General features: G+C 44.6%; 1 protein-coding gene across 2 annotated transcripts in view; it reads left to right on the forward strand.

The window, feature by feature from the left end:
• The first annotated feature begins 1075 nt into the window (after nt 1–1075).
• The window catches only part of LOC120941250 (carbonic anhydrase 13-like), an 81770-nt gene continuing 67489 nt past the window's right edge, over nt 1076–15356 (forward strand). Inside the window, exon 1 of one of the 2 annotated variants that reach the window (XM_040354563.1) lies at nt 1076–1332. In XM_040354563.1, the coding sequence (XP_040210497.1) occupies nt 1302–1332 (31 nt within the window). In that variant the 5' untranslated portion in view covers nt 1076–1301. The remainder of the gene's footprint in view (nt 1333–15356) is intronic. The other variant, XM_040354562.1, reaches the window with a different exon arrangement.

Here is a 15356-nt window from a genome sequence, read left to right on the forward strand (position 1 = left end):
ATAAGTATTCTACATATTTTTAGTAGAAAAAAAAAAAAAATCGCAATAAGCGACTGGTTTGTGCAAAAGTTATAGCGCCTACAAAATAAGGGACAGAATTATTATTTTTTACTATTTTTTTTTTTTACTAGTAATGGCGGCGATCTGCGATTTTTATTGCGACTGCGACATTATGGCGGACACATCGGACACTTTTGACACATTTTTGGCACCATTCACATTTATACTGCGATCAGTGCTATAAATATGCACTAATTACTGTATAAATGTGACTGGCAGGGAAGGGGTTAACTTAACACTAGGGGGTAAGGAAGGGGTTAAATGTATTCCCTATATAGTGTTCTAACTGTGGGGGAAGGGGGGTGACTGGGGAGGTGACCGATCTGTGTCTCTATGTACAAGAGACACAGATCGGTCTCCTCTCTCCCTGACAGCACTGCTGTCTGCGAGAGCCAGCAATGAGAAATGATCTCATATGTTTACATATGAGATCATCTCTCATTGGCCGCACAGATCACCTAGCAAACGGCCACTCCGATTGGCCGTTTACGGCGATCTGTGATTGGCTGTGTCCAAGGGACACGGCCAGCACAGAAGTTCTCCGCTGCGCACTCGGGAGCGCGCGCGGGGAATGTGGAAAGGGGCAGATGTAAAAACACGGTGCCCCAGAGAAGTAGAACCACCCTGCGGCCGTATATAGTCATACGGCCGTCGGGAAGTGGTTAAGATAAAAAAAAAATAAAAAAACATTCCGTATACCACATCTACTGCTCTGACACTGATGTCAACAAACTATTTTACAGCCAAAATGCAAAGTGCTCATAATAACCGTATTGACATAAATGTAACTTGACATAATTGTAAATTGTAATTGCATGGCGCTTTTCTACAGCTATGCAATGTTAAAAAAAAGTGTTTAACACGTTACAAAAACAGGTATACTGTATTCGTAAAGAAATATTCTCACTCAAAGGGAAAAGAGGGCACTTCTAACTATACTTTGCACCTTTATTTTTTCTTCGTGGCTTCTTATCTGTAGTCCCTATACTGACATACAGTGTGGGCAGGCACAGATAGAAGCACTGCACATTACTAACAGCTTAGACAGCCACTTCCCGCTAACCAGCATGCTGTGAAGATCTGCTGACGGCGAAAAGGAGCGAGTACTACATCCCTGACCTCTTCCGTTAGGAATTCAGCTGAACAAATAGGATCAAGTGACTCAATTCTAGATTCTGATCCTTGCTAAAAAACTTCAGAAACTTTGTCTTTGGGGTGATTGCAGATAAATCTGCAGAAGTATGAACAACTGGGGGTACGCATCCCATAATGGTAAGGTTTACATCGATTGCTGCTTTGATTTACTGATTGCCAATTGAGATATACAATGTATTAGGGAGGGGAATCAAATGTGCATTTTTGTTCTATATTTTGACATACAGTAAAACCTTGGTTTGAGAGTAACTTGGTTTGAGAGCATTTTGCAAGACAAGAAAAATGTTTTATTAAATTTTGCCTTAATATACCGTATTTATCGGCGTATATCGCGCACTATTTTCCCCTTAAAATAAGGGGAAAATCGTGGGTGCGCGATATATGCCGATAACCACTTCCTGCGCTCAGTTTGAAATCCTGCGCCGACATATACCGAGTGCAGTACACTAGGGTACATTCGGCCAGGCTCGGCTTCGCTCGTGCTCACGCATAAACATCACAGAGCGTGAGCGTGAGCGAAGCCGAGCCTTGCCGAATGTACCCGAGTGTACTGCACTCGGTATATGTCGGCGGAGGCGTTCGAACTGAGCGTGGGAAGCGGGGTCTCGACTTGAGGCGCGCGCTGGAGAAGCCGGGAGGACACCATCGAGGCCCCAGACGGACGCCGGACCGGACGATGGACGCTGGGAAGACACCAAAACTGTAAGTAATAAAATCATATAACATTTTTTTTTACAGGAATTTTGGGGGGAAACTTTAGGGGTGCGCGGTATACGCGGGAGCGCGTTATAACGCGATAAATACGGTACAAGTGATGTCTTGATATAAGAGTAGCGTCATGTCACAACTGAGTATAAAAAAGAAGAGAGGAGCCTCTAAGTGTAGCAATATGGTTACATTTAATGAAGGTACAACAATTGTCATTTTCACAGTAATCAATGCATTTGTATAACACTTTTTGCTGTGAAAATGACAATGGTCCCAAAAATGTGTCAAAATTGTCCGATGTGTCCGTCATAATGTCGCAGTCACGAAAAAAATCGCTGATCGCCGCCATTAGTAGTAAAAAATAAATTATAAAAAAAAATGCCATAAAACTATCCCCTATTTTGTAAACGCTATAAATTCGTTTTTTACTAAAAATAGGTAGAAGAATACGTATCGGCCTAAACTGAGGAAATTTTTTTTTTATATATATATTTTTGGGGGATATTTATTATAGCAAAAAGTAAAAAATATTGAATTTTTTTCAAAATTGACGCTCTTTTTTTGTTTATAATACAAAAAATAAAACCCGCAGAGGTAATCAAATACCACCAAAAGAAAGCTCTATTTGTGGGAAAAAAAGGACGCCAATTTTGTTTGGGAGTCACGTCACACGACCGCGCAATTGTCAGTTAAAGCGACGCAGTGCCGAATCGCAAAAAGGGGCAAGGTCCTTAACCTGCATATTGGTCCGGGTCTTAAGTGGTTAAATTTTGATAAAGAAAAAATGGAAGCTGATTGGTTTCTATGCACAGCTGTATCAGATTTTGCCCTCTCCAGTTTTAGAAAATCAACCACAAATCAGTATATCGATGCAAATCTGATTGTGTATACGATGGAAAATAACTACTGTATAGCTGGGCATTCCGAGCTTCAATACATTGATGGTTAGTTGAGCAAAGACAAGTTCAATGACTTGTACAATGGAGGTGCATGGCAGATTAAAAGAGCATCTAAGACCCCTTTCACACTGAGGTGCTTTGCAGGCGCTATAGCGCTAAAAATAGCACCTGCAAAGCGCCCTGAAAGAGCTGCTCCATTCACTCCAGTGTGGAAGAACAAGGTGATAGTAACTGTAAGCTCAAGTACGCAAGTACACACACTGGCTGAAATGTTTCGCTAAATAAGCAATAAGTCCATAAATAGTTCAAGGGTTAATCGTGGCAGATCAATGGCGGCTGCTGTCCTCAGAGAGCTGACTCTGTGTTTAGGCAAGAAGAAGGTAGAGAAGGAATCGCCACCTGAGTGTAGTATTAGAGACAGCCAGGAGCGAACTCACCATTGAGTCACTCGGGCACTGCCCGAGGGCCCCATGCCACTAGGGGGCCCCATCAGGGTTTCCAGGCTAAGTAAAATCAGGGACAGTATGTAAAATTCTGTGTTTTTTTTACATCTGTCCCTGATATGTCCGAAACTGACATGCTTTTGATGTGAAAATACAGAGATTTTAGCTGCCCAGCCTCTGCACTGCCTCCTGGCGTGGTGGCCATCTGTAAGCCCGGGGGCCCCATAATCTTCTATTGCCCGGGGGCCCCATGAGTTGTCAGTCCGCCCCTGGAGACAGCTTTTAACGGCACAGATAAAATCAGGAAATACAAAGGCTCATCTGTGTGTCAGTGGTCCATAGGGAAGCCTCAGATCCGTAGCCGTTTTTCAATGCAGAGATGGGAAGCTACAGTCGTTGTTGCTGCTCAGCCTGGAGCAGATCCTGTGGCCATCAGGAAGAGGTCACGGTCACGGGATCACTTCCAGGACACTTCTGGGGGAGGATTCCACAGAGTGAGAAGGGTTGGATAGGCAGGCTACGCGTTTGGAGTTGCTGCTCCTTCTATTGACCAATAGATACAGTGCCTTGAAAAAGTATTCATACCCCTTGAAATTTTCCACACTTTGTCATGTTACAACCAAAAACGTAAATGTATTTTATTGGGATTTTATGTGATAGATCAACATAAAGTGGCACATAATTGTGAATTGAAAGGAAAATTATAAATGCTTTTAATTTTTTTTTACAAATATTATCTGAAAATTGTGACATGCATTTATATTCAGCCCCCTTTACTAAAATCTAGTGGAACCAATTGCCTTCAGAAGTCACCTAATTAGTAAATTAGTCCACCTAAAGTCCACCTGTGTGTAATATATTCTCAGTATAAATACAGCTGTTCTGTGAAGCCCTCAGAAGTTTGTTAGAGAACCTTAATCACTTGCCATCCTGCGGCCGACTATTTACGGCCGCAAGGTGGCTCTGATCTGCCGAGAGGCCATCAATATACGGCCTCTGGCCGCACGCCACTGGGGTGCGTGCGCCGTGTCACACAGGTGCCGATGCGCGTGCCTGGCAGCCTCGATGTTCGCCAGGCTCCCGCGATCGGCAGTCACAGAGCCAGGGACGTGGAGATCTGTGTGTAAACACAGTGCTCCACGTCCTGTTAGGGAGAGGAGACAGATGGTGTGTCCCTTGTACATAGGGACAACCATCGATCACCTTCCCCAGTCAGTCCCCTCCCCCCACAGTAAGAATCACTCCCAGGGTACATATTTATCCCCTTGATACCCCCTAGTGTTAACCCCTTCCCTGCCAGTCACATTTATACAGTAATCAGTGCATTTTTATAGCACTGTTCGCTGTATAAATATGAATGTCCCAAAAATGTGTTCGATGTGTCTGCCGTAATATCACAGTCGCGACAAAAATCGCAGATCGTCGCCATTACTAGTAAAAAAAAAAGAATAAAAAAAAAGTAATAATTCTATCCCCTATTTTGTAGACGTTATAACGTTTGCGCAAACCAATCACTATACACTTATTGCGATTTTTTTTTTAACCAAAAATTTGTACAAAAATACGTATCGGACTAAACTGATTTTTTTTTTTTTTAAATGGGATATTTATTATAGCAACAAGTAAAAAATATTGTGTTTTTTTCAAAATTGTCCCTCTATTTTTGTTTATAGCGCAAAAAATAAAAACCGCAGAGGCGATCAAATACCACCAAAAGAAAGCTCTATTTATGGGGAAAAAAAGGACGTCAATTTTGTTTGGGTGCCACGTCGCACGACCGCGCAATTGTCATTCAAAGCGTGACAGTGCCGAAAGCTGAAATTTTACCTGGGCAGGAAGGGGGTATATGTGCCCAGTAAGCAAGTGGTTAAACAAACAGCATCATAAAGGCCAAGGAACACACCAGACAGGTCAGGGATAAAGTTGTGGAGAATTTTAAAGCAGGATTAGGTTATAAAAAAAATATTCCAGACTTTGAACATCTCATAAAACACTGTTCAATCCATCATCCAAAAATGGGAAGAGTTTGGCACAACTGCACACCTACCAAGACATGGCCGTCCATCTAAACTGACAAGCCGGGCAAGGAGAGCATTAATCAGAGAAGAAGCCAAGAAGCCCATGGTAACTCTGGAGGAGCTGCAGAGCTCCACAGCTTAGGTGGAATAATCTGTCCACAGGACAATTTATTAGTCGTGCACTCCACAAATCTGACCTTTATAGAAGAGTGGCAAGAAGAAAGCCATTGTTGAAAAAAACCCATAAGAAGTCATGTGGGGGACACAGCAAACATGGAAGAAGGTGCTCTGGTGAGATGAGACCAAAATTGAACTTTTTGGCCTAAAAGCAAAAAGCTATGGGCCTAATCCTCAGCCAGGCGGCGTAACTTAACTTTCAGCAGTTAAGTTACACTGACTTAAAATTTCTACCTAAGTGCCTGATCCACAAAGCACTTACCTAGAAATTTCAGGCCGTGTAACTTAAGTGCCTCCGTCGCAAGGCGGTCCTCCTCTCCGGGGGGCGTTTGAAATGTAAATGAGGCGCGCTCCCGCGCCGGCCGTACTGCGCATGCGTGTGACGTAATTTTCCCGACGTGCAGCGCGCGAACGTAATTTACGGCGGGCTTTATGGATTGCGACGGGACACTAAAGTTGCGACGGATGAAAAAAAAAAAAAGCGACGCGAAAACAAAAACAAAAAAGAAAAATTGTCAGCGGCGCTCGGCATGCATTCCTGAGAGGGAGAACTCCATGCCAATTTTCAAAGAAAAAAACGGCATGGGTTCCCCCTCCAGGAGCATACCAGGCCCTTAGGTCTGGTATGGGTTGTAAGGAGACCCCCCCTCCGCCGAAAAATCGACGTAGGGGGTCCCCCTACAATCCATACCAGACCCGTATCCAAAGCACGCTACCCGGCCGGCCAGGAATGGGAGTGGGGACGAGCGAGCGCCCCCCCTCCTGAGCCGTGCCAGGCCGCATGCCCTCAACGTGGGGGGGTTGGGTGCTCTGGGGCAGGGGGGCGCACTGCAGGCCCCCCCACCCCAGAGCACCCTGTCCCCATGTTGATGAGGACAGGACCTCTTCCCGACAACCCTTGCCGTTGGTTGTCGGGGTCTGCGGGCGGGGGCTTATCGGAATCTGGGAGTCCCCTTTAATAAGGGGGCCCCTAGATACCAGCCCCCCACCCTAAGTGAATGGATATGGGGTACATCGTACCCCTATCCATTCACCTGGAGGCAAAAAGTTAAAGTTATTAAACACACAACACAAGGGTTTTTAAAATAATTTATTAGTCTGCTCCGGAGGCCCCCCTGTCTTCTTTATTAGCTCTAATACCAGGGGGGCTTCTTCTTCCGCTCTCCGGGGGGGGGGTCTTCTCCGCTCTCCGGGGGTCTTCTTCTATCTTCTCCGCTCTCCGCTGTTGACTCGGCGCACCCCGGTTCTTCTGCAGCTGTCCGGTGCCTTCTTCTTCAGCGCTGGCTGCCTGCTATCTTTGTGTGTTAGCTCAATTACTAGCAGGCAGCCATCGCGGTCTTCTGTGACGTCAGGTTCTTCTCTTCCCTTCTTCCGATGTTGACACGTCGCCTCTTGTCACTGCAATGATGGAAGCGCGCCTTGCATCCCATTTATATAGGCATCACCGTCCCATCATGCTCCGGCAGGTACCCACGTGGTGGGTGCCTACCCACGTGCACCCACCACGTGGGTACCTACCGGGGTGCGCCGAGTCAACAGCGGATAGCGGCGAAGATAGAAGAAGACCCCCGGAGAGCGGAGAAGACCCCCGGAGAGCGGAGAAGACCCCCCCCCCGGAGAGCGGAAGAAGAAGCTGGTATTAGAGCTAATAAAGAAGACAGGGGGGGCCTCCGGAGCAGACTAATAAATTATTTTAAAAACCCTTGTGTTGTGTGTTTAATAACTTTAACTTTTTGCCTCCAGGTGAATGGATAGGGGTACGATGTACCCCATATCCATTCACTTAGGGTGGGGGGCCGGTATCTGGGGGCCCCCTTATTAAAGGGGACTCCCAGATTCCGATAAGCCCCCGCCCGCAGACCCCGACAACCAACGGCAAGGGTTGTCGGGAAGAGGTCCTGTCCTCATCAACATGGGGACAGGGTGCTCTGGGGTGGGGGGGCCCGCAGTGCGCCCCCCTGCCCCAGAGCACCCAACCCCCCCATGTTGAGGGCATGCGGCCTGGCACGGCTCAAGAGGGGGGGGGGCGCTCGCTCGTCCCCACTCCCATTCCTGGCCGGCCGGGTAGCGTGCTTTGGATACGGGTCTGGTATGGATTGTAGGGGGACCCCCTACGTCGATTTTTCGGCGGAGGGGGGGTCTCCTTACAACCCATACCAGACCTAAGGGCCTGGTATGCTCCTGGGGGGGAAACCCATGCCGGTTTTGATTTTACAAATTGCCGTGGAGTTCTCCCTCGGGAATGCATACCAAATGCCGTCGCTTGAATGTGCTTTTACATGGTGTTAGTAACTTTAGACCATGTAAAAGCAGCCCTAGTTTTACACTTGGCAAACTAAAACTTACGGCGAAAAAACGAAGCTGAAAAGCTTTGTGGATCGCCCTAAGTGCTAATTTGCATACCAGAAGCGGCATTTCGACTCGAAATGCCCCAGGTACTGCATCCTAAGATCCGGCAGTGTAAGTCCCTTACAGATGTCGGATCTTCTGCCTAACTTTGGTAAACTGCTTCTGAGGATCAGTTCCAAAGTTAGAACCAGAGATACGACGGCTTACGCCGGAGTATCTCTTTTGAGGATTAGGCCCTATGTGTGGTGGAAAACTGACACTGCACATCACCCTGAACACAATACATTCACGTTTTTGGTTATAACATGACAAAATGTGTAAAATTTCAAGGGGTATGAATACTTTTTCAAGGCACTGTATTTCCATTTACTTCTTAATGCTGAAGACCAACACTACCTTATAAATTCATGGTGTCTCCCAGGACGGATGCAATATCTGTGCTTGAGTTCCCAAGTCATTAGAACAGGGTCCAATTCTGACTGTTAGATTTTATGGAATGAAAGCTGCCGCCGCCGTGAAGATCCGTGGAGAGCAGGGGAATGGGAGGCCACCGCCGAGCATGGGAAACTGCAATGGGGCAAGTGTGACCTACCGTCCCACCGATCAACCGACTGACCGGGAGGAGGGTGTCTGTGGCATACTGTTTGCCGCCCCCCCCCCCAAAAAAATGTCACCAGGTGCAACTAATGTAACCCTAGCCCCGATTCTCCTCCTCTTGGGTCCCCTGCCAGTGCTCCTGGCCCCTGCCTCCCACCCTCACAGCAAGCAGCTTGCAATGGGGGCACCCGAGCCAAACAGCTGCTCTGTGTGTCCACTTAGACACGGAGCCACGGCTCGGCCCTGTCCCCTCTCTCTTCACATTGGCTCACTGACTTTGATTGACAGCTGTTTCATCCAGCGAGAAGAGAGAGCCCTGGAAAGCCAAGGCTCTTGTGCAACACTGCTAGATTGAGATTGGGCCCAGGTAAGTATTAGGAGGGCTGAGGGGGGCTGCTGCACACAGAAGTTTTTTTATGCATTTAAAATGCTTTACCACTTACGGACTGCCCGTATACGTTGGTTGTTTGAAGAGGGATATCGTTGTTATGGCAACAGCTAGCTTTCAGATAAAAGTGGTCTCTGCAATGGATTTGCTGCAAGATCACTTTAACCCTCCTGGCGGTATCCCCGAGCGTGACTCGGGGTGGGTTTTTTATGCTGAAATCGGTAACCCCGAGTCACGCTCGGGGTAGATATGCAGAGCCTGCAGCGTGCGCTGGCTTACCTTGTCCTGGATCCAGCGATTCCACCGCGCTGTGTGAGCGAGCGGGACCTCGCTCGATTCAAACAGCGTCCTCCTGTGCTGCCGTTCTCCGTTCCCTGCGACGTTACGACGCACGGGAGCGGAGAACGGCGCCAAATTCAAAAATGTAAACAAACACAATACATACAGTACACTGTAATATTATAGATTACAGTACTGTATGTAAAAAAACACACACCCCCTTGTCCCTAGTGGTCTGCCCAGTGTCCTACATGTACTTTTATATAATAAAAACTGTTCTTTCTCCCTGCAAACTGTAGATTGTCCATAGCAACCAAAAGTGTCCCTTTATGTCAAAAATGGTTTTAGATCAGCTAAAAAACAGCGATAATAAATTATAATCACTTGCAGAATTGTGCGATAGCGATTTGTGGGGAAATTCGTCATAAAAAAAAAATAATAATGACAGCGACAATTTTGCAACTGAGAAAATGTCAGTGATTTTGATTTGATTACATTATTGAATAATTTTTATTAGAATTATATTATTATTTGTTATAATTATTTATAATTATTTATTATATTATAATTTATAATTTTGTTTTTAAAAAAATGTCATACCTGGGATGCCTACTAGTCTCTTGTTTGGTCAGATTTAAGTGAGTTATTCCTAAAAATTACAGGCCTACAGTATAAAACACCAAATTTCCTTGCAAATAATTGTACCGCTTTTGGTACGTAATTCCAGACAGAATCATAACGCCAGGGAGGTTAATCGGCGGCGGGAGATGGCCCACCGCGCTCTGGTGCATGCTTACCGGAGCCACTGGCAGCAATCATGTCTGCTCCCATCTGTGGTATGGAGCTTAGTGAAGGGAAGATGGCCCCCACCCGTCACTTCCATCCATAGCTCTTAACTACTTGCCGACCAGCTGCCGTCATTATACGGTGGCAGGTCGGCACGATCCAGCAAACCGTCATAGCTGTATGTCGGCTCCTTTAAGCGGGATAGCAGGCACACGTGCGATCTCTGTTCTGTGAGGAGAGGAGAGGCAGATCGTGAGTTCCTACTAGCTAGGAACAGCGATCTGTCTTCTCCTCTAGTCAATCCCATTCCCTTACAGTTAGAACACACACAAGGGGACACAGTTAACCCCTTGATCGCCCTCCTAGTGTTAACCTCTCCCCTGCCAATGACATTTACACAATAATCAGTGCATTTTTATAGCACTGATCGCTGTATAATTGTCAATGGTTCCAAAAATGTGTCACAGTGTCCGATCTGTCCGCCATAATGTTGGGATATTTATTATAGCAAAAAGTAAAAAATATTGCATTTTTTCAAAATGGTTGCTCTTTTTTTGTTTATAGCGCAAAACATAAGAACTGCAAAGATGATCAAATACCACCAAAAGAAAGCTCTATTTTGGGGGGGGAATAATGACGTAAATTTTGTTTGGGTACAGTGTCACATGACCGTGCAATTGTCAGTGGGGCTGAAGTGGTTAACCTCCCTGGCGGTATGATTCTTTCAGATTTTAGGTGCTGAAAGCGGTACCATTATTTTGCATGGAAATTTGGCGTTTTAGATTGCAGGCCTGTAATTCTTAGGAATAACTCACCTAAATCTGTCCAAATCAGAGTTTAGTAGACTGTGATAAAGTTTGAAACACAAAATCATAAATTATAATATAATAAATAATAACAAATAATAATTTAATAATAACAATACTTTTTATTCAATACATTTTATTAAATAATATATTCAAAAACTCAGATATTTTGGGGGGTCAAACAAGGGTGCAATATTATTAGTCAGTAAACGTCTCGGGTATGAACATTTTTAAAGCAAGGTACAGCACAAAGTCCAACGTCACAGTCGGGACAATAGAAACGTGTTTCTTTGCGGATTTTTCTTCCGTTGTCGTCGCGCTTGAAGCATAAAACCACACACATCCTTGTGGGTGCTGTTTTTTTTCAGTGGGTGGAATGTGGTCCAAAAAGTGACGACCAGTCAGTCGTTCAGGGTTCACAACACCAGCAACCCGACGTCCAGATCGGTTTACCGCCGTTGGCGTTTGGTGCTTTGATTAGTTCTGCAACCTTCCACACAAAGTCTGCATGGACCATAGGCCTGTCACTTTTTTTTCCCATCAGAATGAAGGCATTCCAGAGACACTGTTCCAGAAGATGCCAGAATTTTTTTTTTTATAGTATTTTTTTTGTTGCTTCCTCATGGCTGGATAAAAGGTCATGGCCTGGTCAGCTCTGTCCACACCTCCCATTGTGTAGTTGTAGTCCAACACAACCTGTGGCTTCATCACATCCTTTCCACCTTTGGTATGTACCATGACGGTCGAGGTGTTATGAATTGTACTCATAAGGGACACGTCTTTTTTGTCCCGCCACTTCAGTGCCATCATTTTCCCTTTCTGCCATGCAGCTACTTCTCCTGCCCGAGCTTTTTGTTGGCAAATGTTGATGGCATGTCACGCCGGTTAGGCCTCACGGTCTCACATGCGTCCGTCTTATTTAGGAGAAGGAACTCGTAGAGTTCTGGGGAGGTATAAAAATTGTCTGTGGTGACACAGTAGCCCTGGTTCAGCAAGGGCTCTATCAAGGAAAGAACCAAAGCGGTTGCCATTCCAAAACTGCTGAATCGCTCGCAGAATTTGGTCCCTTTCCCGGTGTACAGGACTGAGTTCCAGATGTACCCAGAGCTGGATTCACACAGCATAAATGACTTTATACCAAAGCGAGCGCGCTTTGATGCGATGAACTGTATCCAGCTGAGTCTACCTTTGTAGGCCATGAGACTTTCATCGATAGTAATGTCTCTCTCTGGAATATAGGTCCGCTGAAAATTACTCAAAATTATCTGGTAAATCTCCCAATTTCTTTTTCAGCTTTGGAGCTGGATGAGAATTCTCATCAAAGTCTTCATTATTTGCAAAGTGCAAATATTTCATGATCAGTGAAAATTTATACTCCGACATGACGGTTCCAAAAAAAGGTGTGGCCAATATTTTGTTGGTTGTCCAGTACCATTTTTGCAGGGGTTTCCCCACCACTCCCTGTAAAATATAAGGCCAAGAAACTTCCAGATGTCCTCGCTGGTTTCAGGTTCCTATTTTCTGCGCCTTGAAAATCGCTGATGGGTAGCAGCTTGTTGCTCCTGGTAGCGATTTGTCTCCAAAACAATTTTGGCGATCACTTCATCCGTCAAAAAAATGTGGAGGTTTGCCAAGGGATTGTCATCCTCAACATCCACTTTGATCCCCGGTGCGCCTGTAAATGAAAATCTTGGTGGTGCTACGTGCTCCGTACCACAATCAATTGGGCACATCGCTGGGCACAGTCGCAGGATCATCGCTCAAATCACTTTCTGCGTGTGATGACGAACTTTCCCACGCGTCGCTGTCACTCAACTCCTCTGCAAGCGATTCTGTATCGCTGTCGCTGTTTTTCAGCAGGTCGCATAGCGATTTTTAGGTAGAGGCTAGCTTTTTTGATGCCATGGTCGCTGTGCAGTTTACAGACACAAAGTACAGTAAATCTACAGACAAGGGCACTGGAGAAAGCACTGGGGGGCAATCAAAGGTCACTGTATTTTATTTTTTATTGTAATCCAATTGTATCAGTGTGTTTTACTGTGTTTTTACTTTTCACTGTTTGAATTTGGCGCCATTTCGCCCCCCTGCGTCGCGACGCTCTCAGGGAAGGGAATCAGGGGAACACAGTGCATCGGGCGGAACATCCGGCCGCTGTGCACTGAGGAAATACATTGCTGGATCGCAGGGAAAAGGTAAGTCACCTCTTTCTGCATCCAGCAAGGCAAACCCGAGTGTGGCTCGAGGTTACCGATCGTAGCACAAAAATCTCACCCCGAGCCACACTCGGGAATACTGTTAGGCAAATTAAAGAGACATTTTTATTTTTATTTTCAAACAAAATTTATTTTATTTAATTTTTTTATTGCATTTTAGTGTAAATATGAGGTCTTTTTGACCCCAGATCTCATATTTAGGAGGTCTTAGCATGCTTCTTTTCTATTGGATGATTACATTCTTTGTAATAGAAATAAAAGTGCCACAATTTTTTTATATATTTTTTTAAATAAAAGGTAAAATAAATAAGAAAACTTTAGTTAAACGTGCCCATTCCCGCCGAGCTTGCGTGCAGAAGCAAACGCATACGTGAGCATATGAAAACGTTGTTCAAACCATACATGTGAGGTATCGCTGCAATCGGTAGAGCAAGAGCAATAATTATAGCTCTAAACCTCCTCTGTAACTTAAAACATGCAACCTGTAGAATTTTTTAAACATTGCATATGGAGATTTTTAAGGGTAAAAGTTTGTCGCCATTCCACGAGTGGGCGCAACTTTGAAGCGTGACATGTTGGATATCAATTTACTCGGCGTAACATCATCTTTCACAATATAAAAATAAATTGGGTTAACTTTACTGTTGTCTTATTTTTTAATTAAAAAAAGTGTATTTTTTCCCCAAAAAAAGTGCCTTTGTAAGACCTCTTGCGCAAATACGGTGAAACAAAAACAAAAATTGCAACCACCGCCATTTAATTCTCTAGGACGTTAGAATATATATATATATATATATATATATATATATATATATATATATATATATATATAGCAGTGCGCATGCTCGAAATTCCGCCACAAATCGTCATTGCTTTCGACGTGAACGTAAATTACGTCCAGCCCTATTCGCGAACGACTTACGCAAACGATGTCAAATTTCCAAAACTCGACGCGGGAACGACGGCCATACTTAACATAGGATACGCCTCATATAGCAGGGGTAACTATACCCCGAAAAAAGCCTAACGTAAACGACGTAAAAAAATGCGCCGGCCGGATGTATGTTTCTGAATCAGCGTATCTAGCTCATTTGCATATTCCTCACATAAATCTATGGAAGCGCCACCTAGCGGGCAGCGTAAATATGCAGCCTAAGATACGATGGTGTAAAACACTTACGCCGGTCGGATCTTAGGGAAATCTATGCGTAACTGATTCTATGAATCAGGCGCATAGATACGACCAGCCAGACTCAGAGATACGACGGCGTATCTGGAGATACGCCGTCGTATCTTCTCTCTGAATCTACCCTTAAGTCTGAAAAATAGGCCCGGTCTTAAAATGGTTAAGATAAAAAACCTTCTGCCTTTACAACCAGCTCAACCCAGAAGCCCGTGTAAAGGAGGCCAAAGCCCCTGTTCACATCGGTAATTTGACATGCGATTTGTGGTAAGCACAAAAGCAATGTATCTCAGTCTGATAAAGTTTTGGAGTAATACATAATAGTCCAACACTGATCCATGAGCTTTAGCTGGCCGTGGAAAAACAATGGGAAGAAAGCAGAAGAGGCAAAGCGCCACTAAGTGTAGTAGGACAGGTACGAATGAGTTCCTACTGTATCTTCTGGGTTTTCACAATGTCCCTCAGAGTGCTATATGCGGACACCTCCCATGTCATCCCAGATCTTTTATGATTGATGAGCCTGATTTTAACTCATTTATGTGAGTAGCCCTGGTTAGGGTTATAATAAAACGTACCTGTCCTACTACACTTAGTGGTGCTTTATCTCTTCTGCTTCCTTCTAATCAGATGCTACTCCACTTACATAAGCCTTATTAAAGTACAGTAAAACCTTGGATTGCGAGCATAATTTGTTCCAGAAACATGCTTGTGATCCAAAGCACTTGTATATCAAAGCATTTTTTTTACAGGGTAAAAAAGAGAAGAGAGGCACCTCTAAGTGTAGCAATAATTTGCTAAATGTTGTACCTTAATAAATGTAACCATATTGCTACACTTAGAAGCTCTCTTATTTTTTATACTCAGTTGTGACATGACACTACTCTTATATCAAGACATCACTTGTATATCAAGGCAAAATGTATTAAAACATTTTGCTCATCTTGCAAAACGCTCTCAAACCAAGTTACTCTCAAACCAAGGTTTTACTGTACAACCTTTGTGCTGGATTTACTCCAATGTGTCGCTTAAGGCCCATACACACGGTCAGACTTTTTGCCAACAAACTTCAAAATGAGCACGTTTTCAAAAAAATCCGACCGTGTGTACGCTCCATCGGACAAACTTTTTCCGGTTTTCATTGGACAAAAGTTCGCTCTGCAAACGGACAAACTTTTCGGCAAAACAAAAGTCTGATGGTGAAAAGTCCTATCGTGTGTACAGAAATCCATCAGACAAGTACAAATACGCATGCAGAGAACAAATGTAAAAATCAACCAACAATAGCAGAAGTTGAC

This window comes from Rana temporaria, chromosome 5 (assembly GCF_905171775.1).
Source record: "Rana temporaria chromosome 5, aRanTem1.1, whole genome shotgun sequence".
NCBI lineage: Eukaryota > Metazoa > Chordata > Amphibia > Anura > Ranidae > Rana > Rana temporaria.